At 41.5% G+C, this 24,005-nt stretch overlaps 2 protein-coding genes across 2 annotated transcripts in view; one reads left to right on the top strand and one right to left on the bottom strand.

Annotated features, from left to right (window-relative positions):
* Positions 1–1,787: 1,787 nt before the first annotated feature.
* On the top strand, positions 1,788–11,648 carry wnt7ba (wingless-type MMTV integration site family, member 7Ba). Its single transcript, XM_037695816.1, has 4 exons — positions 1,788–1,876; positions 2,678–2,904; positions 10,303–10,574; positions 11,169–11,648. The coding sequence occupies exons 1-4, from the start codon at positions 1,788–1,790 to the stop codon at positions 11,646–11,648; spliced, it is 1,068 nt and encodes a 355-aa protein (XP_037551744.1).
* Positions 11,649–19,726: 8,078 nt separating this feature from the next.
* Positions 19,727–24,005, bottom strand: part of atxn10 (ataxin 10) — an 8,663-nt gene continuing 4,384 nt past the window's right edge. The window contains exons 10-11 of the mRNA XM_037695672.1: positions 20,965–21,028; positions 19,727–19,988 (exon numbers count right to left, since the gene is read on the bottom strand). Of these exons, the coding sequence (XP_037551600.1) occupies positions 19,804–19,988; positions 20,965–21,028 (249 nt within the window). The 3' untranslated portion in view covers positions 19,727–19,803. The remainder of the gene's footprint in view (positions 19,989–20,964; positions 21,029–24,005) is intronic.

The following is a 24,005-nucleotide window of genomic DNA, read 5'->3' as shown; positions in this document are numbered from 1 at the left end:
CCGTGCTGCCCTCATTTTAGCATCAGTTTTGCTAATTTTAGCTGCTGTTGTACTCATTTTAGCATCTGTTTAGCTGTTTTTGCATCCGTTTTGCTACTTTTACCATATGTTTTGCTAATTTTGATGCTGTAATAATCAACTGATTAGCATCTGTTATGCTTATTGTAGTTACTGTTTTATTTTAGGACTATGTTTTAATAATTTAAGCTCCTGTTCAGCCTTTTTTAACTTCAACGATTCAGTTTAAGCTTCTTCTACAAATTTCAGTGAAAACTGTCAACACTCAGCATTAAAACAACTTATTTCTGGTTTTCTTTTATCGACCCAATCAGTTATTTGTTCATTTCAAGAGAACGTCTCAGTTTTATTTGAGAAATGTCGACAAGTGGGCCGAGGAGGCCTTTAAAACACAGAAAACAATATTTTTCTATTCCAGACCATCAAAACAAACCGTTTTATCTGCCTGATGATGACAACTCCAGCTTTGAGATGAAGAGCTTTTCTCTTCTTCACCACACGAGGACGCCATGTTGGATATTATACAGGATGAGCTGAAGATCTGAGACACTTCAGCTACTTAGAGACAAACTGAAACACAAAGTAGTTCCACAACATGATTAGTACATTTGTTGTTGTTCTCAATCAGCTGACTTATTGTTGGTTGATTGAGACACATTTGAGGAGCTGTAAACAAAATTGTTCAAATAAAAAAAGGTAAAAACTAAGTGATTAGTAAAAAATGATTTAGGTTGAGTTTTGTTTTCTTCCCACAGCAGCCACCTTTAGTGTTGTTTGCTCATAAATAATAACATTTATAAAATATTCACCTTCACAACTCAGAAACACAACGTTAATTTTTTTGTTTTGTTGAGGAAATAAGAGCCGAGGTCATCAACAAAATTCATTCAGGGGAAAGAATTTTTCTTACGGGACAGTTTTTCATGTAAATTTAAAAGTGAATAAAGATGAGCCTCTTTTTTTAACTTTACTAAAAAAATTAAAAAGTGAAAAACGTTTGTAGTGAACAAGATGATAAACCTGTCGTTTCTTCAGCTGGGAAGAAAAACAGCTACATTTTTGTAGCCTCAAAGGCAGCTTCATTTAAAGGCCTTTAGCTTCTTTGAAGAATGCTACATCTTTGGTTGTGGTGGCCATCTTGAATTAGATTGACAAAAACGTAATCAGTTATAGACATACATCCAATAATTACTTAAAGTTTTATGAAAATCCTCCAGTGAATTAAGTATTTTGGTAGTTTTTTTTTTCCTTTTTTCAGCTGCTTCCAAGGCAAGGGCCTTTCTGGCAACTTGAACCTGCAACCACAGGAAGTCCAAGGTAAGCAGACACAGACACATGTGGGCCTGCTTGTCTGAGAACCTCTTTCTCAAACCACTGGCCAGAAGAGGCCCCAGTGGGCCGGAGGTGGCCCGCTGGCCGGCAGTTGGCGATCACTTACAAAGAGGGAGGGCTAGTGGTGTGTAGGGGGTGTCTGCTGGTTTAGTCAGACAGTCCAGACCCCGAAGCGCCTCCGGAACCACTCCTCTCCCGCACGCCGTCTCTCTCTGGGTCCTGCTGGAGTCCAGGCGGCGGCGCGCGCTCATGGACCGCGGGATGCAGCCTCTGGTCTCCGGGACAGCGGGCTCAGAGCTGCCGCAGCGCGCCTGCCCTCCATCCGGACGCAGCAACGCGGACTACTTTTAACAAACGCCCCAGGATTAGGAACCAAGGATCTACTTTTCCACATTTTCCAAATCAAGAGCACAACTCCAGCTGTTCAATGCGCAGCCATGCTCATCGTCCCTCCCCGCAGCGCGAGCGCGCTGCTGTCCGTCTCCTACCCGCAGATCTTCCTCATCCTCACCAGCGGCAGCTACCTGTACGTCTCTAAGCGCGCGCTTTTGTTCGCACCTGCGGGGCAGGTTGTGCCTCGCGCGTAATGAGCCAATTACGCGCAACATTGGATGGCACGCAGAAAAATGATAATAATATGTGCGACATCAAATGTTCTTAAGTTTGACTAGTTTGTAAAAAATGGTTTAATTTGTCCCTAAATGAAGTCAGAGCTGCGGATTTCTGCCGTTTTTATCCACGAGTCATAAAAGCAGCGAAATGAATGAATCCAACATTTCAAATGCGAGTTGGGGCGAGCTGATGAGAGAAGCTGCTCTCATGGATTTACACACCAGAACCACTCTGTCGTGGGAACACGTTGTCAAACAAGAACAGCAGCAGATGGAAAATAGTTGAATTATTCCTTCATGTGTTTTTTAATAGAGTCTTTGTAAAAAGATCGTTCTTATGGCATTAGAAGACAAAGACCTTCAGATTCAGGGGCATTGCTGCGACAGATTGACCTCGGAGACTCAAAGTTGCTGTAGGAGTTGATGTTTCTGCCACCAAACCTCGATTTGATGCCACTTTTGTTACTGTTGGAGCAGCCTTCTTGAATTGGGCTGACTCCAAAAGTGATTGAGTTGTAGATGTAGATTCATTTCTGAAAGTGTTCATGAGATGTTTTGCTAATCAACACGCAAAAGAGCACATTGGCAAAAACATGATCGCCCTGCCTTCAGCAGAGGGTGATAAAGACCACATTAACCGACTCACTTTGATTCCTATGTGACTGATTTGAGACAATGTCACCTGTGTGATCATCATGATCTGTGTGTGTCTACAGGGCACTGTCCTCGGTGGTGGCTCTGGGCACCAACATCATCTGCAACAAGATACCAGGATTGGCGCCCCGTCAGAGGGCCCTTTGTCAGAGTCGCCCCGATGCCATCATCGCCATCGGCGAAGGTGCCCAGCTGGGTCTCAACGAGTGCCAGCACCAGTTCCGGTACGGCCGGTGGAACTGCTCGGCTCTGGGAGAGAAGACGGTCTTCGGACAAGAGCTGAGAGTAGGTCAGTCTGTCTGAAGTGTGCTTTTTAATTTCTTCTTCTTCGTATGTTTAGACCACAGGTTGAGGGTTATTTTGACTTTAGTAATGGGATGGAGCACCTCGCACTGAGTTGAAATACGGGCATGTTTAGATCATACACAACATCACATCATCTGCATAAGTACACACACAAAAAATGTTGGTCGCATGGCAACATGATTTATTGTGGATTGTTGGAGCTGAGGTGGAGGAGTAGCTTCTATTTTTCAGTCAGGATTATTGATTAATGCTAAAACAGTTATTAGTTATGATTCTTTTGAATCACTGTGCCTCAGTTTTTCTCATCCAAAATGGAAAAAGAAAAGCCACTTTAATCAGCAGTTATCGTCCACCAGGTGCTTACTCTCAGGTTTTGTCTGAATTCTTAACTGACTTACTACTAAATACTGATAAAGTCATAATAATGGGTGATTTCAATATTCATGTAGATGTTGAAAGTGATAGCTTAAGCATAGCCTTTAATAATTTAATAGTCATTTTGTTTTACCCAGAACGTCCGCACATCTGTTCATTCTCATCATCACACTCTTGACCTGGTTCTGACCTGTGCATAGAGATTAAGGACTTGGTAATAGTTCCTCAAAACCCTGTTCTGTCCGACCACTTTTTAATAACCTTGGAGTTTACGTTAACACAGTCACTGAGAGTAAATTTCACCTTAGCAGGTGCTTATCAGAAAACGCTGTAACTGTCGCAATGAACAAGAAATCAATTAATCGCATGATAAATGAAACTTATCTACCTCATTTTCATTAATCGGCTTTATTGTTTCTTTGTGTCCCTCTGGATGATAAAAGGCTCAACAACCGTGCTCTTCACTGACCCCTCCCTTTCTCTTTAAAATCCATTTTAACTAAGAAAATCACATTTTTGGATAATTAAAAGCCGCTACGGCGAGAAGCTAAGCTACGAGCTAAGCTAATAGGCCGACCTCGGGAAAAAACCTCTGTCTCGTCGACGCTCCAAAATTCATGGTTGAAACCCGTGCCTTCGTGTAAAAAAAGTTTTTCTCTGCAAAAAGAAACTGATAACTTGTTTACTGATTTTTTTTATATTTTAAAAGCTTTGTGTGAAAAATGCTAAAGAGCTAAACCACACCGAACATCCACCATTTTGAGAACTGAAGAGAGACAGCCCATGTCACGTCAAGGGGCCTCCCTCCCATTTTTCTTAAAAGAGATGCTGCTCCTCCCTCACTATCCATCCTTCAGTTCAAACAGTCTTATACTGACATCCAGTGGTCAAAAAAGGTACCACACCCAAAACAAATTAACATTTATTTTAAAATTTGACAATATTTACTAATTATTGTCAAATTTCAAACAATTTTATCATTTATCTCAATAATTTATGAGACACTTAATCGTCCAGAAAAATTTGTTATCGTGACAGGCCAAGCTGTAACCAAATTTAAACAATCTCTTCCATCAATGTTTTCCTCTGTCTTGCTGAGTAATTAAATTGAATTGAATCAATATTTGTGAATTTTATGTTGGACGTTTCGATTAAGGTTTTAATATTTTAATTAAGCTCTCACAGTAATCATTAATCATTAGTGGGGGAGTGGTGGCGCAGAGGTTAGAGAGGTGGGCTTGTGATCCGAAGATCGCCGGTTCACGCCCCGGCCCCGACAACATCAAAATTGTGGGTGGGGTAGGTGAAACACCCACACTTGCCCCCACCCTCATTCGCCCCACTCTGGGCCCATGAGCAAGGCCCTTAACCCCCACCATGTGCTCCCTAAACAGGTCTCTCTTGAAAATGAGTTCTCGTGGCTCAATGAGACTAACCTGGATAAATAAAGGCTAAATGAAAAAAAAAAAAAAAAAAAAAAAATTAAAAGTACCTCAACAACTGATTAACCTTTGGAGTCAACCCAGTTCAAGATGGCCACCATAGCCAACTGACCTTAGCAATCACAAAAGGCTAGAAATGGTATCCCGACACATTGCTCGAAGGGTTGCTTCTGGATTTATTTTGCCCACATGTGATTCAGTGGTTCCCAAACCTGAAGTCAGAACCTCACTGTTGGTCGTGAAACATCAACTGGCGCGGTTTTGTGTTACAAAGAGATAAAAAATCAGTGATCATAAATAGAAGAAAATATTATAAAAGTTCATGAAGCTCTTCTTTCAACGGCTTCTTACTGATATGTGTCCTTACCAATGTTTGGGAACTAATCAAAGATGAGTAAAGACAGAGGGTTGAGGAAGAGAGTTGCTCCAATAATGTGCGCCTGTTTATTATATTTAAATTGGAAAAAGATGAAAAGTCAGACCAGAAGCCCACCTGTTGCGTCCCAACAGGTGGGCTATCTAAACCCACAGGATGACGTGGAGAACATTAAGTGCGCCGCGGTGTGTCGTCTTTGTCTCTCGTTTAGCTGCCATCTGGACTAAGTTCCAGAGGCAGAAGGGAAACGATTTGATCTCAAAGCCCTCCTCGTGCGTCGACCACAAAGAAAGAACGAACTCCAGCTCTCATGGTTTTAATCCTGTCGGCTCACAGATGGAGATTTAATCTGGAGCTGATGTGATGAAGCACGTCTCCACTAAGTGGGAGAAGAAGTCTTTATGAAGCATGGTGTAGAACGGGTCCTGAGCCCATGCAGTGACCAGAACAGAATTAGACCAGTTTTTAATGACGTGGCCCTTGAGGGTCCAAAGATCCCGACCATCAGTGCTGATTGTCAACCTGAACTATAGCTGAACATTATTCTTTAACTGTTCCACTTTTTAGACACCATTTTCTGCAGACTAATGAACCTCTGCCCATCTTTTCTTCTCATAGATTCATATTATGTAAAAAGATTTCTTTACACCACTGACCTGTTGCCAATTAACATATTTAGTCGCTCCAGCTTTTTCTTATTCGGATCACTTTTTTTTTCAGCCTTTTGCTGCCCCAGTTTAAACTTTTTTGAGACATGTTGCCGCCATAAAACTCAAACCGACCCCCTCCACATTTTATTACTTTTAACATTTGACGTGCTTACTCTATACATTTTACATAATGTCCTGACTCCGTCAGACTTGGGTTTGTACATGTACGTTCTCTGAACCAAATTCCTCCCAGTTTTCATTCTCACAGACGCCACTAATGCGAGCCTCTCCTATAAATTGTCTTCCAGTCTGAAATGTTTTGTTGCGGTTCAGCTGTGGGTTTGGATACATGTTTAATCGAGCAGATCTTGGAGCAACGTCTGGATCTCTTTATTCCCTTTGTCGTAGGGAATATGTATTTTCTTTGCTCAGTGACCCAACATGTTTGTCATGGCTGGTTCAAAGACAAGATCAAAGGCGGTATGTGGCCATCTTGAATTGGCTTTGCACCAAAAGTTAATTAATTGCAGAGGTATATCCAATGATTATTTACTAAAATTACGAATTTTACACCACTCCAGTGGTTCCACCGGCTCATGTCATCAACCTGCAGGGTTTGCGGACTCATTAGGCCCTGAAAATAACCAGAGATTTGTGCAAAAACCACTAATTGAAGTCAGCTCCAGCAGCTGGATGGCAACAATGGAACCCTGCATATGCACCGCTGTTCAATCAAAACAAATCGCAGCGAGAAGAGATGGCTGTTTGGCCACTGCCTGCGGCTGATGCCTTGAGCAACGCTCCCAACCACCGCACGATATATCCGAACGGGACGCAGATTTAGCTTGATGAGAGAAGACTTCAGTTTGTTTTGAGTTATGGACCGGGGGAACCGCAGCCCTGATGGGTTCTGCGAATGAGTTTGTCAGGCTGGAAGGGAGCCATTACAATCGCCTCAAACAGAGACGCCATGTATTAATACTCTGGCTTGTCGAGCAGAACACAGGCCCGGCATTATCCGACTTGAAGCGAGAGGATATCCAGTTCCCAATTGTAGCGCCAATAATTTTATCCCCCCGACTCCACCCTATAAATATAAACGTCTTTATGACGAAGTTCAAATGGGAGCTCAGAGCAGCTTGGGCACATTTCAGTCAAGCCCGGCAGATTATTCCGACACGCACGACAGCAGTATCATTCGCTGGAATGATGCAGACGCGTACGACACATAAGCTGCGTGAGAAACTCCATTGATGAAAAACATTCGGAGACACAGACGCAACCAGAGCCAAAAGTAAAGGGCTCTTGTAGTCAACCAGTAGATGTCACTTGTGTTTCCTTCTGTGTTCTCATTATTGCTTTGACAGCAACAGCGTGTGGAACGAAACATACTGAGATACAACTTTTTTTATTTTAATGTTCGACACAAAGTCCTTTCAAACATGTCAAATAATAAAACTAGGGAAATTAAAGAGCTCTTCATTCTTTAACTGTAAAAAGTTGGACATTATTAAAGCAAGAACCAAATAAAAAGCCTGGCATTCCACGAAGAAACGCCTCCTGCTGCCATTCATGCCAGAGTTATCTATAAGTAATGATGGAGTTGTAGACATTTTGGTCAAACAGTGAAAATAACTTTATGCAAAATCCCATGCCTGGACTATGTGTTGTGAACGCCTCTCAGCTTCAACCACACTTTATTTTAGCCCAATGTTTTTTTAAAAATGAGCTAATCGTAGCCGTTTTGGGGTTTTCTAAGGTCAGCTGGCAGTGGGGACCATCTTGAATTAGGTTGACTCCAAGTGTTAGTCAGTTATAGATGTGCATCCAGTGAAAAAGTTTCATTACAATTGGTCCAGAAACATGGATCTGACAAACCAAAAGAGAAAAGTCATTAAAGCAAATGAAGATAAATAACAAGGAATGATATGAAACATAATTGATAAACAAAAAGGAGAAATTAATTTAACTTAACTCTGGAAAACCGTTACAAACTAAACCAAGTCAAATTTGTTCAAGCTGCCTAGTTATGGAAAAAATCCATCCATCTTTTATCCATCCATCATCTGGTTCTGGACTCGGGTCTCGGGGCAGCAGCTTGAGCAGGGAGGTCCAGACATCTCTTTCCACAGCCACCTTTTCTGGGAGGACTCCAAGGCGTTCCCAGGCTAGTCCCTCCAGCGTGTCCTGGATCTTCCTCGGGGTCTCCTCCCAGTTCGACATGCCCCAGGGTGCATCCTTACCAGATGCCTGAACCACCTCAACTGGCTCCTCTAGATGTGGAGGTGCAGCAGTTCTACTCCGAGTCCCTCCTGGATAACTTCATCCTACCTCTAAGGGAGATCCAGCTACTGTGTGGAGGAAATTCATTTCAACCGCCTGTATCCACAGTCTTGTTCTTTCAGTCACTACCTAGAGTTTGTGGTCATAGGTGAGAGTAGGAACATAGACTGACTGGTAAACAGAGAGCTTTGCCTTACAGCTCATCTCCCACCTCACCACAACGGACCGGCACAAAGTCCGCAATACTGCAGACGCTCCATCTGTCAATCTCATGGTCCATTCTTCCCTCACTTGTGAACAAAACCAAGATATTTGAACTCCTCCTTCTGGAAAAACAAAACATTTATTTGTCCTTTTTGATTTACAGAAGATCGTGTTGAGTTCAGTTATATTGCACGTCTAATTTCTGAGCAGAACCCACAGAGAAAGAGTGAACAGGCAGGACGGACTGATGGGTTGGAACGAGTCGTGATAAAGGCCGTACTAACAGAGCTCGGAGAGAAGCTGTTCACATGACGCTTGTTGTATTTTGACTGAGGCGTGCCACAGATGTTTGCCTATAACCTCAAGAAATAACGCCAAAGCAAACCTGAATTCTTCGAATTCTTTCTGTGCAGCACAGTCACAACCCCAATTCAGAAAATGTTGGAAAATTGTGTAAAATGGAAAAATAGAATAATATGAAATCTCATAAACCCATGTTTTATTCATACCACAGGGATAATGTAAAATGTTTGAGCAAAAAAATATATAATTTTGGGGAAAAACAAGGTAATTTGGTGTTGTCTTGCTGAAATATGCAAAGCTTTCTCCGAAAAAGATGTCATCTGTTGTCCTGCGTTGCAATGATGGTCTTTCCAGATGTGAAAGCTGCCCATGCCATAGACACTAATGCACCCCCATACTATAAGAGAGGCAGACTTTTGAACCATGTGAACAGGTTGGATAGTCCCTATTCTCTTTAATAGTCTCTTTTTGTGTCCAGTCCTCTTACTGACTTGTTGCCAATTTACCTACCGTACTGTCCGCTGTACACGTCGCGTTGCCGTAGAAGTCACATCAGTCCAAAAATGTCTAATAAAGTGGAAAAAAACATAAATAAGTTGTTCGCTGTATAAGTCGCATATATTATGCATCACCTCTGATGCATCGCGTTTGATATGCATCACCGCTGATCACCCGGTAATGTGGGCCGGTGTTGTGCCAAAAAACAATTGGCTGCCAAATGGTGGCCGCGGGAGCGTGCACGGGAGGACTTTAACAAGAATTTAACAAGATTAACACTTAAACACAATTATTTGTTTGCTCAAAATTATAACAAAGGTGTGATTCAGTTTAACTTTTCCTTAATAAATGCAATTTACTGGTCAAATCAGCTGAATTTCGCCTGGGCGGCAAAATTCAGCTGATTTGACGTTTGCTCCAGGAGTTCCGGAGCGAGACGAAGGCGGCTTAGTATGGCAAGTCAAGTGTCATTAAAATCCACTTTTACATATTAATGAGACACTTGGCTTGCCATATGACTCAAGGGCCCTCTAGTGGCTGAAAATGGTAGTGTTCAATATTTTCCATGTTAGAATGAATGAAATCGTCAGATCGCAGCCAAAAATTGGGTTACAAATATGGGACGGAAAAACATATATGTGCTATACGTGCTGCTGTTCGGCATATTGTTTTTGTACTATTAATGCTTAGCATATTTTTTTAGTTTTTTTCTTAGTTAATATCTTAGATCTTATTACTGTTTTTCTTTACAATTTATACTTTTGTTGGATGTAACTGGGACCTTGTGTACATAATTTTGTTCCACCACATGTACCACATGTGGTGAGTATGACAAATAAAGGAACTTTGACTTTTGACTTTGTATATTAGTCGCTTTGGTGTCTAAGTCGCAGGACTTGCAAATTTATGCAAAAAGATGCGATTTATATAGCAGAACATACGGCACTTAGTTGCATACTTTTACGACCTTTTGTACCCTGTCCCAACTTTTACAAGATATGTTTCTGCCATCAAAATCAAAACGATGCTGCTTTGAGACAAATAGTACATATTTTGAAGCGTTTAATGTGTTTTTGTATGTTCCATGGTGAATAACATATGGGTTTATGGAATTTCATATCAATGCACTCTGCTTTTATTTACATTTTACACAACGTTATAACTTTTAGGAATGGGGGTTGTAAAACAGATGTAAGCCAAAACAGAAATCTAGTTAAAATTGATTCAGATTATTCTTTTCTTTCCTTCAGGCAGCAGGGAGGCGGCGTTCACGTATGCCATCACCGCAGCCGGAGTTGCCCATGCGGTGACCGCAGCTTGCAGCCGAGGCAACCTTAGCCAGTGCGGCTGCGACCGCGAGAAGCAGGGCTACCACGACCGGGAGGAGGGCTGGAAATGGGGGGGCTGCTCGGCCGACGTCAAGTACGGCGTGGAGTTTTCTCGCCGCTTTGTAGACGCTCGTGAGATAAAAAAAAACGCCCGCCGCCTGATGAACCTACATAACAACGAGGCGGGTCGAAAGGTAACTAATCCCACTCGTTACGAAGAAAACAAAATGAAAAAAGAAACAGAAAACCAACATTAGAATGGATAATAAAGTGAAAAAGACGAGAACCGCTTAAAAAACGAGTGAGGAGGGGAAAGACCAGCGTGAATGATTCGACTAATGATGTGGACGAACAAGTCGCCGTGTGGTATTTCAGCCTCAACTTTATGAGAATTCTTCATCAAAGGAGGTGTTTTCTTTTCTTTGAAATCAATCACCTGTCTATTTTGACATTTGAAAATATTTATGGGACATTACAATGTAAATCTGGCTCAAACCACCATGTAATACTATACGAGTAGGGTTACACAACAGCTCTGGTCAGTTTGTGTCACGCCATTCTGTGGTCTGTAAAAGGTAGTTAATTAGAGGCTACGGTTTGCGGAGTACGAGTTATTTTTCCACAGATTTTTGACATAAAGTTGGCTTATTGGATGATTTGCAGCAACTTGAAGTATCTGCAAAAATGTCAGCTCACACAACGAGAGGGATGTAACATTTTACAAGGATTTTACGTGTATCCGGCAGAGGATTTACAGCTTCTTTTGGTTGTTACTCTTTTCTGAGCAGATCCTGGAGGAGAGAATGAAGCTGGAGTGCAAGTGTCACGGCGTCTCCGGCTCCTGCACCGCTAGGACCTGCTGGATCACCCTGCCGAAGTTCAGGGAGATCGGACACATGCTGAAGGAGCGCTACAGCGAAGCAGTTCAAGTGGAGCCGGTCCGGGCCTCGCGCCTCAGACAGCCTTCCTTCCTGCGTCTTAAAGAGGCTCGGGACTACCAGAAGCCCACGGACACGGACCTCGTGTACCTGGAGCGCTCTCCCAATTACTGCGAGGAGGACACGGCCACGGGGAGCACAGGGACAAGAGGCAGAATGTGCAACGGCACGTCGACCCACACGGACGGCTGCAACGTGATGTGCTGCGGCCGGGGTCACAACACGCACCACTACACACGGGTGTGGCAGTGCAACTGCAAGTTCCAGTGGTGCTGCTCCGTCAAGTGCAACACCTGCAGTGAGAAATCCCAGGTTTTCACCTGCAAGTAGGTTCAAGCAACGGAGGAATCCAAAGCGGAGTAATTTATTACGTTTTGCACATTCTGACATCCTATTTGGTGCCGTTTAGCAAATGGAAAATGACCAGAGTGACACAAACGCATGGGGAACATTTAAGGTACTGCTTCCAGGTTCAAAGGACATAGCATCCCATAAGCATTGCTTAATGGTGACATATTGCAAAGTTGAATATGTTCAAAGCAAAACAAGAAGAAGAAATGTAAGTACATGTGGACTGGCCTGAAACGGATCCAGCTCTTCATGAGGCCCGGACGATGGCAGCAGCAGCTCTCCTACACTGTATTCTGTTTAAACACTGAATGAAACGTATTTATGTGAAACTGCTTGAAACCTTTAGCCTTCCTCTTTTCTCATTTCATCACAACCACAAACTTCAAAGTACTTTACTGGGATTTTGTATGATAGACCAACAAGGATTCCCACATAATTGTGAAGTGGAAGGAGTGTAGTGTGCATAAATATTCATCCCCTTTACGCTGATGCCCCGTGCTAAAATCCAGTGCAACCGGTTACCTAATCAGTAAGTAGGTCCACCTGTGTGCAATTTAATCTCGGCATAAATCCAGCTGTTCTGTGAAGACCTCAGAGGTTTGTTACAAAACGGTATCATGAAGACCAAGGAACACGCCGGGCAAGTTAGGAATAAAGTTGATACGTTCAACAGCTGAGTGGGATTATAAAATAATGTCCCGAGCTTTGAGCATCTCCCTGAGCTCTGTTCAGTTCATCATCTGACAACAAAACAAGCGATACGCCGATGTCCCCCGTCGCTGAGGGATTTGAGTAGTGACTGTCTGTAGTTTTTCAGATTGTGAGTACTGTACAGAAACTGAACAGGGAATTGAAGTAAACTTTTAATGCTTTTGATCAAGATAGTCTAGTGGGCAGGAGTTACATTGTGTTTAAGAAGAAGTAAGTTTTTTATGCTTGGTGCGGAGTGACGGATCCTGGCGAGCGGAGGGGATAATTTTATCCACCATCTGGAGCAATGGCGGAGCCAGGGGGTGGCCAATGGTGGTCATGACCACCATAATTAATTTTCAGCCACCTCAGTTTTCAATGGGGATCTTCTACTAAGATGCAGCTACACAGCAAAACGGAAGTCGGCATGTTGCGTATGTTTTAAGTTATCCAGCTCACATTTACGCAAATCTCTATATGGTGGCAGCCATCTTGGATTTTGATGTGGCAACTCAATTTTTGATGGTGACCTTTCTTAAGCCAAGATGGCACAGACAGACGGACAGAGGGTATTTCCAATTCCTAATCTTCATTCAGCAACGGGAGACAACGTTTATGGTACAACTGATACCAAGATGTAGCAGTCTACCTAAACTGACAGGAAGGGGATCCATCCGAAAAGCAGCCAAGAAGCCCCGTGGTAACTCTGGAGCAGCTGTGGAGATCCAAATCTCAGGAGGGCAAATCTGCCCACAGAACCACCACCAGTCGTGTACAAACTGGGCTTTAAAGAAGAAAACTAATGTTAACTGAAAGTCACGATGAGTCCAGTTAGAAGTTTGCCACGAAACTCAAAATTTAAAAAAATGCCCAAAATTTAACTTTTTGGCTTAAATGTGTGTGCGTGAAACCAGCAGGAAACCCTGAACACACCATCCCTACAAAGCGTGGTGGCATCGTGGGGCGGCCTTTGTTCAGCAGGGACAAGGAAGCCTCTCGGAGTTAAATATGTACGGGTCAATCCTGGACAGAAACCTGTTGGAGGCTGAAAAAGACTCCAGTGGCACGAAGGCTCTCCTTCCAGCTGGACGACCTGAAACATCCAGCCAGAGATACTATGGAACGGGTCAGACCAAGTCCAGTCCAAGTCCAGAACTAAATCCAACTGATAATCTGTGGCAAGACCTAAAATATGACCTCCGTCCAATCTGAGCAAACGTTTTAGCCTCCAGATGTGCGCAGCTTGTAAAGACAAACCACAAAAGACTTGGTGGTTCAAAGTATCGACAGGACACACTTTTCAGATTAGTATTTGTAAAATATTATGTAAACCACCCTTCTGCTTCAGTTATATGCTACTCTGAATTGGTCTATCGGACAAAAACAGTAAAAAAAACCTCTGGAGTTCGTGGTTGTGAGGTGACAACATGTGGAAAAGCTCAAGACGCATGAACGCAAGGAACTGTAGTTAAAAGATTTTCCTTTTTTAAAATCAACTCTCATTTAAAATGGGCCGTAACCATCGACTCGTTTGAAGCCGCGTTCACCGAGATCGTCACATTTTACAGTAGATTCTTTTCCTACGTCACATTTTCTGACATTTATTATTTACAGAGCGTGAGCTTCTTTGGAAAAACCCAACGTAAAGCGAGCAGCATCTTGAAAGCGTTTGTTGTTTTGTTGTTGGGCCTGTTTGGAACCCAACAGCAGCGCAATCAGGTTCGGATGCATCCAGCATTCCCACGGCAGCCTCTGCTTACACGAAGCCTTCCAGCGTGGTTTAGGCCTCGCTCGGACCGATGGCGTGTGTCCCGACCACAGAGGGGGGGGGTCCGAGACCATCAAAGGCCTCCTACTCCTGGACAGAATCCTTAATGAATCCAGAACTGTTTATTTAGACTTTATATAACTTACAGAACCATCTGAAGAGTATATTTTTATATGAGGAACGTGGCACTTTAACTCATTTACAAATGAAAGAGTCACTATTTAGAAGTGGGTTTTTTTTTTTTTATGTCATTGTATTCATATTTGAAGGCTGCAACTTATTTGGAATTTATGTTTTTGATCAAAGTACTTCAAATACTCTGCTTTATTATAAACAGCCCAGACTGTCTACTTTAATACAGTCCGTTAGGTTTCACAGTGAAGTTACACCCATTAGAGTTTAAGAGACGATTGTGGAAACCGATGTTTGGAATAAAACTACGTGTAGAGAGGAAACATCGGCAGCTTTGGATTGAGCTCATTTTTGTTTCCAGTTCTCCTAATGTTTTTTTTTTTGTAAACTAGGATTAACAGTGTTTCCCAATAATACTTCCAACACAGCTTTAAAGTCACTTTTGTATTATTTTTGTGTCTGAACTGAGCACACAGTCATAACTAGACAATATGCATTTCCTGAGAAAATGCAGCGTGAATGCTTATTGCTGAAGAACTTGCAGAAAAACAGCTGAAGTTAGCTTAAAAACATTCAGAAATGTAGATGAAATGGAAGAACAAGCCTAAATTAGCAGAAGAAAGCAGAAAGAACACATTTACTGAATTGGGTTTGAATAAGCAGAAATGAGCGCAAAAATTAGTAAACTAGCTAAAAAAAAAAGCTGAAAAGTAGCCGAAAAGGCAGAAAGAAGCTTAAACTACCAGAAGTGGAAAGAACTGAAATGAGCTAAAGAAATGTGTAATTAGCTGAAAGAGCTAAAATTAGCATCAAAAGAGTTAAATAGTAGTTGAAAGAGCAGAAAAAGCTGAAACTAGCAGATAAAAACTGAAAGGAGCTTACACAAGCTGAAATTAGCATAAAGAAGTTAGACTGAAAATAGCAGGAATTACTACAAAACACTTGAATTTATCTGAAAACAGCCAAAATTAGCTAAAAGTGCTTAAAAAGTAGCTGAAAATGTAGAACAAGCTTAAATTAGCAGAAGGCAGAAAGAACATGTTTGCCCAATTATGAAAAAAGCAGAAATGAGCAAAAAGAAGTGAAAATTATCTGGGGGGGAAAAAAAAGCTGAAATTAGCAAAAAGACAGCTGAAAAGTAGCTAAAAAGAAGAAAGAAGCTTAAATTACCAGAAGGAAGTTGAGAGAGCACATTTTTGCTGAAAGGCTAAAAAAAAAGTTGAAATGAGTGCAAAAATGTAGAATTAACTGAAAAAGCTAAAATTAGCATAAAAACAGCTAAATAGTTGGTGAAATAGAAGAAAAGGCTGAAACTTGCATAAATAAGCTGAAAGGAGCAGAAAGAAGAAGCAGCAGCACAAAAATGTTGCAGTTAGCAGAAAGAAGCTGAAAGGAGCACAAAACAGCTGAAATTAGCTGAAAGTAGCAGAAAAAAAGTTAAAATTTGCACAAAGAAGCTGAAGCAGAACAAAATGTGAACGGAGCAGTAAAACGTAAACAGATCTAAAGATTTGAAGGATGTAAAATGAGCTCAATTCATTTTCTGTGAGAAAAAAGTGTCAGAAAAGGCTAAATATTTCAAAAAGCTAAAGTTGCACAAATACTAAAAGTCATAGCACCCTTCTCCTGAATAAGCTGAACGTTTTGATTTATGACAAAGTCCATGCTCAATAATCCAGGTACACAATCCAACATTTTTCAGTCAGGTCATCTGGACAGTTTCTTTTTTTTGTGCTGAAACGTTTCGCCTTCGATCCAGAAGGCTTCATCAGTCAAGGAAACACAACAAAACTGATTCTTCCTCCAACAGCTTACTCCAAAGTGGAACAAACCAGTTCTGCTTGTGATAAGATGGTCTCTTTGGTACGCCCCCTCCTCCATTGCCGGCCCTCTTCCTTGTTGACAGTCGTGTCAAACTGGTTGAAAACAACAAAGTCCATGCTCAATAATCCAGGTATACAATTCCTGAATGAAAAATGTTGGATAAATGTTCACACAACTAACTTAACTTGGCAGTCAGGGAGTGACTGACAAGTGTGTGGTTACCATGGTGACCACAACAAGCAACTTGGCAACCGTTTCAATATCTCTTATAATCTTAGTCCCCTTTATACATCAAAGCACGGACACTTATTTTTACTTTAAATCGTTATAAAACTGACGCAGGAGCTTCGGTTCAAAATTTCTTTTTAAGACGTTATCCCTTTTAAATGTGAAAGGCATAGGTGTGGAGCGAGGTTGGTTTTTATTCTGAGGCTGGTATCAAACCAGAACAAAGAGTGTGGTGTAAAAAAAAAAAAAAAAACGCTGATATGGGAAGTGAGATTTTCCCGCCCAGTCTGAGGTGTTGGGAGCTGCAGCCACTTTCCTGTGGGGCTGAAAAGCATTGCAGCCAGCCAGCCGAGCGAGAGTAACGGTCGTTTTGTTAGCCGTCCAAAATACCGGGGGACCGGAACCACATAAGCTCCCTTTCACTACGCCGCTGGACTGACAGGAGAAAGTCCCGACGGATTGTTTCGATACATTTTGTCATTAAAAATGGGAGGCAGAGCAAACAGGGTGGAGCAGGGTGGGCCCGCAAAGCACCGCTTTGTTGAGATGTCAGAACCGTTCAGCTCATCCTGCAAACTCATGGTCCTCATCCGACTCGCCTACTCATTTACTTTACACGTCAAGTCTCTAGGATTGACTAAGTCACGTTAATTCAATTCAAAAATACTTTATTAATCCCAGAGGGAAATTATATAAAAACACATTTCTGAAAGGAAAGAGCTTTGTCGGTGTCGAGTCCTCAAATCTCACCCGTTTTAAAATCCTTCAAGGACAAGAATTCATAAAATCTTATCAAGCTAATCGTAACATTATTGAGTGCAAAAGCAAGAAAGTTATGTAACAAGTCCTATTTATTTATTCAAAGCGTGCATAAAGTCAGGAAGCTCTAGATCAGGGGTCTGCAAGCTGCGGCTCCGGAGCCACATGGGGCTCTTTGGTCCCTCTGCAGCGGCTCTTTCAGGCTTTGACCAAAACTAAAATAAAACTGAATTCAACAATGAAAATAGTTTTAGCAGATGTCCTGTCATTTTCAAATATGTGAAGGATGGTACAAATACAAGGCGTAAAACACGTAAACTACATCATGCTAGTAGTTTGTTAGCCACGACTTCCAGTCTCAGCGTGATGGTTCTCTCAAAACCACCAGGACGTTTTGGAATATCTTTAAGACACGCTGCCGAGAAGGAATACGGTGAGTAACTTTGATAACGCTAAGAATAAAACGCAAAAAAACAAAGTCAAAGTAAATGAAAGTATTTATTTTTCTTTAAAAATGTAACTGGATATTCAACAAACTGTTCTAATTATGCTTTAAGCAGGAAACTTAATTCTTCAACAGTTAAGAGGACTCGCATGCAGCGTTCAGTGTTGTTAAAAAATATACATTTGATCTTTCTTTACAGGAATCTGGTCTTTTCTTTTGTATTAAAAACGTAAAAATATCAATAAATGTTAATACTAGACATTTTTTTTTGTTTTATAATATCACCCCCGCTGGCTGGAAAAGCCATCTCCAACAAACTTGAAGTGGTCCATGGGCCACCAGTTGACAGTAGTTGTAGCAGGTTTTGCAGCTCTGGACATCGTAAGTGGCAAAAATGGCTCATTTTATCCCAAAGGCTGCAGATTCCTGCTCTAGACGAGTACAAACGACTGGAGATCAACAGAAACAGAAGCACTACGTTCTTGTTTTTTAACCCCTCTTTCATAAAAAGTGTTTAATATCATGTATAATGATATGGTATAATGTTTTATTAGCTTTAAATTATACAACCCCAACTCCAAAAAAAAAGCACAGTTGTGTAAAATGCTACTCAAAACGGAACGCGACGATCTGAAAACGTCATAAATAAATATTTTATTCACCATTAGGGACAGGGTGAGGCATCTCCTCTCCTTTAAAAAAAACAAAAGAATCTGCAAACGTCGAGGATCTGAGGAGACCAGCTGGAGGAGATTTTAGAGGGGGATGCTGTCTCAGTCTGTGATGGAGGCTTCCAACTGGATCTTCTCTGCTGTATTTAGTGTTTGCAGTTGCACCAGATGTGTTGGACTGGTGAGCGGCGTGGACTGCAGGTCAGTTCAGCACCTGGACTCTGCTACACGAAGCCAGGCTGCTGTATTGGATCCAGCGTGCCGTTTAGCATCGTCTTGCTGAAATATGCGAGGCTGATTGAGAGCATCGGTTGTTATAAATACTGTATACTTTCTGCAACGATTGAGTCGTTCCAGATGTGCATGCAGCCCATGCCAGAGGCACTAATGCACCCGCATACCATCAGAGAGGCAGGCTTAAGAGCTATGCACTGAGAAATAAGAAATGGTCACTGTACTTTTTAGTATTGGAGATACGGCGTCGGTGGTTTACAAAACGAGTTCAAGTTTTTTCAAGTTTCAACATTTGTTTACTATGTTCTGTTATTTATATTATACACGACGACTAGGGATGCACGATATTATCGGCGCGGTATCAGTCAATACTAGCGATAAAGTTGGACATCGGCTAGTCCATCAAAATAACCCACCGATATAAAATAATTCTGTTTGTTCATTTTTAATTTAAGAAACTGTCCAATATCTATTAATGCACTACTGTGAACAGGTTGAGTTTAGATTTGTGAAAATTTACAAACTGTTCCGATTGTTGTGGTGTTAGAGAGTAAACATCATGAATAAATTTGACATTAAACACAGTCCAAGTTGAAGTGTTGCATCATTTTCATCCCCCTTTTTGACATCTGCAATTGGTAGCAAATTATGTTTTTAATTCCACATCAGAGAAAGCTATGTATTCTCTGTAAGTAGGTCTAGGGGGGAAAATATCGGTATCGGGTATCGTTCAAATAAGTTTTAACATATTGGAATATCGGATATCGGCCAAAAATCTAATATTGTGCATCCCTAACAACAACCTAAGTTTATTGGAACTGCGGTTGCTGTATTAAATAATAATAGGCATGTTCATATAAACAGGTTTTTATGACGCCATTGCTTAATAAGGAAAAGCCAGAGGGGGTAGATGACATCATGTTTTAGTGTCATGGTTACTGCAAAAGCCACGACAAGCCTGAGACTAAACTCCACCTCCTGCTGGCAACATCCCCGTCTCTGAAAGGCAAACAGACCCGGACACCGCGGTGCTCTTTGTCTCTGAATTAAACCCCAAGGCTTCGGCCTCTTTAAAACATGCCAGCATGTGCTCGCCGCTCACAAACGCCTCATTTCCCAGACTCTGATCGAGACAAAGCAGGCGCGGCAGATATCCTGACCTTTGCATTATACCAGGAAGACCTCATGGGTCGTTGAATATTAACTCGAGTGCTAGCATTGCTGAGGCAGGAAAGCAATTAGAAATACTTTTCTGATTCAAATATTCCAAGCTAAGGTATTTATAATTGACTTAATCTGCAGCGTGGGAGAACTTTAACTACCGGTACTTGGCAAAAGAGAACCAGTAGCTTGAGGGTTAAGAACCTTCTTTAGTTTCGGTCTTTAGGTGTCTTTCCTCACAGGTTTGAGCAGCAGGCTTCCGTCGCGCTCCTCTACCAGGAAACCCAACTCCCTGAGTGCAGAGTAGTCCGCCGGGCCGCGCCGCTCCAGGCCGGCGACCAGCTCCTGGTTCTGCAGGTTGTTTTCCAGGAGGTTCCTGACGGCGAAGATGGCCCACTGGCTGATAACTTGAAGCAGTCGGTTAAAGAGAACATGAGCATTCTTGTTTCTCTCTTTAGCTTCTCCTTTAATTTTGTGCCATTAAAATAAATAAAAATAACTAGAGAAATGCAGTGTGAAAGCTCATTGCTGAAGAACTTGCTGAAAAACAGCTGAAATTAGCTTAAAAAAGCATGCTGAAATGAAGCTGAAATGGAAGAACAAGCCTAAATTAGCAGAAGAAAGCAGAGAGAACACATATTTGCTGAATTAAGTTTAAAAAGGTAGAAATGAGCACAAAAATTAGTAAATTAGCAACAAAACAAAAAGCTGAAAAGTAGCTGAAAAGACAGAAAAATGCTTAAATTACCAGAAGGAAGTGCAGAGAGCACAGTTGTGCCCATTTAGGCTTCAAAAAGCAGAAATGAGCAAAAAAGTGGAAATTATCTGGAAAAAAAAAAGCAGAAACTTAAAAAAAGAAGAAAAGTATCTAAAAAGCAGAAAGAAGTTGAAATTACCAGAAGGAAGTGGAGAGAGCACATCTTTGTTGAATTAGGCTGAAAAAAGTTGAAATGAGCGGAAAAAATAGTGGAATTAGCTGAAAAAACTCAAATTAGCATACAAAGCTAAATAGTATATGAAATAGCAGAAAAGGCTGAAACTTGCAGAACTAAGCTGAAAGAAGCATAACAAGCTGAAATTAGAAGAAGCACAAAAATGTTGTGATTGGCAGAAAGAATCTGAAAGGAGCACAAAACAGCTGAAACAAACATATGAAAGTAGCTAAAAATAATAGCTGAAAGAAGCTGAACCAGAACAAAAAGTGAAAGGAGCAGTGAAAGGTTGTAAACAGGTCTAAAGATTTGAAGGATGTAAAATGAGCTCAATTAATTTTCTATGAGGAAAAAAGTGGCAGCAAAAGCTAAATATTTCAAAAAGCTAAAGTTGCACCAACACCAAAAGTCGTCTATGAAACCACCTGAGATGATTTGCTATGAAGGATACAAGGGTTGCTGCTGTCTATGTTGCAGTTGTCCAAGACGAGCGGGATGCCTTCGAGCTCTCTCACCTGGAAAAACAAGTTCAGGAAGAAGCACAAAAAAACAACTTATAATTTAAGATTTTTATTAATTTAAAAATATTTCAGCAGATTAAAGAAAAAAAGGATAAATGCCATTTTAAATTGCTCAACAGCAGCTAATTTAAAGTGATATTTAGACATTTTTCAGCTATCTACTGCAGGTAAGATACTGTTTATCCTTTAAGAAAAACCTGAGCTCACAGTTTATGCTGTGCTGTAGTGTGTGTAAAAATATAAATTGGATCATTTTATCCTATTTTAACTATTTAGGCCTCTTTCTCCAAGAAACGTGCAGGAGGAGCAGCTCAACAGCAGCTTAAAATACGTGTTGAGGAGGAGTCTCATCTACTGCCACGCCGAGGTTTAGCTCAACACACGTAAAACTGATTGAGATGCAGATTAGCTGCAGGTAATCAGATGTATGTACAAGACTCACTTTCTGAAAGTTTATTGCCGTTTGAGTTTCATTCAAAGCCATCCAGAGGTTCAAGGTTAAAAGGTGATTGACCCCTGTAGCAGGCGTCGATAATGAATTAGCACGTTTAAAGTATTGGGTTTCCGTTTTGATTGTTGAAACCTGCTGAAACCAGCTGAGAGGTAAAACGGAGCGTCTCAGGACTCCCAGAACGCCCTGCTGTGTCATAAAGCAGTGGAGCTGCAGTGTTGCGGTGCGGCTATGGACTCGGTGGTTCTTAATAGAGACAGATTTGTGGAATGTTTGTGGATCGGCCACCCTCAGCTGGCCCCTCTGTAATATTTATGGATGCTGATCTGTGGTCTGTCAGTGGTCAGAAATCACCCCGTATCTGTTTTCACCAGGAACTCTTCCAGTAAACCAAACGTCGCTCTCTTCACCTCTGGCAGAGATCGTAATTTGAGACGCGCAAGCGGGAAAAAAAAGAAGCGCCGAACCAACAGCTCGTACCGGGCTGAAGCTGGGGTCGGCTCGCTTGTTATTCCTCCCTTTGCGGGTTTGGACGTAATGCGAGCAGGTTTTGTTCTGAACGCAGACCCGGGTGCGACTGTGTTTCTTTGACAGGCTAAATGAGCGTTTTGTTTTTTGAAACTCAGCACTTCGTCTCGATCCGGCGCTCCTACGGGCCGTTTGGAGGGAAACCACGAACAAAGACGAGTTAAGCCTTCAGAACGAGACACGTGATGGAGAGCAGAGCTCACCGAGTGGAGCTTGAAGACCAGCACCGGTGCTCCAGGGTGGACGGGAGGCTTTTCTAAGGACATCCCAATATTATGTCGATTTCTGGGTTTAAGGATGTAACTTGTACAGCTAAACAAGATTTATACTCTCACCCACAGCGGAAGTGAAGCATCAAAGTGTCAGTAGCTGAGAGTCATCCTCGACACATACTTTATTTTATTTAACCTTTACTTAACCAGGCAAATCCCACTGAGCTCACAGATCTCTTTTACAACAGAGTCCTGGGCCTGAAGGCTGCCTAACATGCATGTTTTTTGGACTGTGGGAAGTAAGAACAGTAGTACAAAGGTCTAAACGCTCTAAAAGAACACGGCATGTCATGATCCCCGCTCTCTCTGCCACCTGCAGGCGCTCTCGGCCACGCCCACTTCTCCACTGCAGAGCGGAGCTTCTCCCTGCACACGTGGGCTGCACACAGGTGCAGCAGGTGCTACATCGTTTAAAATAATTTATTTTAAATTTTAAAAAATCCATTCCGATCTTGCGGCTCATGCATCAATCAGCCAGTTGTGTGTCACGTTCCATCCTATTTTGAAAAAACGCGAAAGAGCGAGTCCGCAAAAGTCGAACCACGGAGTAGCGAGGGACTACTGTACACGGAGAAAACGCACAAACACGAGGAGAACATACAAACTCCACATAGAAAGACACAGGGATTGAACCCAGGACCTTCTTGCTGTGAGGCAACAGAGCTAACCACTGAGCCATCGTGCTGCCACTTTGAGGGCTACCAGATAATCTTTATTTAAAACATTGGCATGGAAGGCAACGGGCGAAACTACGTGGAAAGAACATCTAAACTCGACATTTTCAGGAAAACTGATGACAAATTCTACTTAGTATCAAACTTCAATGTTTACGTCGCTTCTCATTCCTGCTCCGATCAGAATAAACACCGACAGCTGCTGAGGACATCGCTGCACCACAAAAACTGTCCACTTAAACACTGTTGGACTTTTGTGTCAGCTCGGTGAACAAAACTCAAGAACTCATCAAGAACTCTTTGGTTCTGATATTTTCTGAGAGCTCAGATTTTATTCTTCGGGGTCTGGGTGGATTAACGCAAAAAAACAAACAAACAAACAAACAAACAAACAAACAAACAAAATATTTAAAGGCTATTTTTTTGGACAGTTGTAAAAATAAAAAATAAAAATAGAAAAAAGAATTGACTAACAGTTTGATAAGAAAAAAAACATCTGTTGAACATCAGCGTGGTTCTGATGATGGTTTAGCTACTGCTCTGCCAATTTGATTTTAAGCCATGGTTTGACTATTGTCACTTATACTGTACATGGTTTTGCTACATTTAGCTATGCTTTTGCTATTTTTTTTAGCTTTTAGCTATAGTTATGCTATTTTTAACTTTTAGTTACGATTTGCTATATTTAGCTTTCAGCAATTGTTTTGCTACGTTTAGCTATAGTTATGCTACATTTAGCTTTTAGTTATTATTTTCAGCTACGCTACGGTTAGCTACAGTTATGCTACATTTAGCTTTTAGTTATTATTTTCAGCTACGCTAAGGTTAGCTACAGTTATGCTACATTTAGCTTTTAGTTACGTTTTGCTATATTTAGCTTTCAGCTATGGTTTTGCTATATTTAGCTATAGTTATGCTACTTTTAACTTTTAGTTATGTTTTGCTACATTTAGCTTTTAGCTATAGTTATGTTACTTTTAACTTTTAGTTATGTTTTGCTACATTTAGCTTTTAGCTATAGTTATGTTACTTTTAACTTTTAGTTA

Source organism: Nematolebias whitei, chromosome 22 (genome assembly GCF_014905685.2).
Source record: "Nematolebias whitei isolate Nwh7 chromosome 22, NemWhi1, whole genome shotgun sequence".
NCBI classification, from domain to species: Eukaryota; Metazoa; Chordata; class Actinopteri; order Cyprinodontiformes; family Rivulidae; genus Nematolebias; species Nematolebias whitei.
The sequence above is the reverse complement of the archived record's forward strand: the minus strand, read 5'-3'. Positions and strand labels throughout refer to the sequence as shown.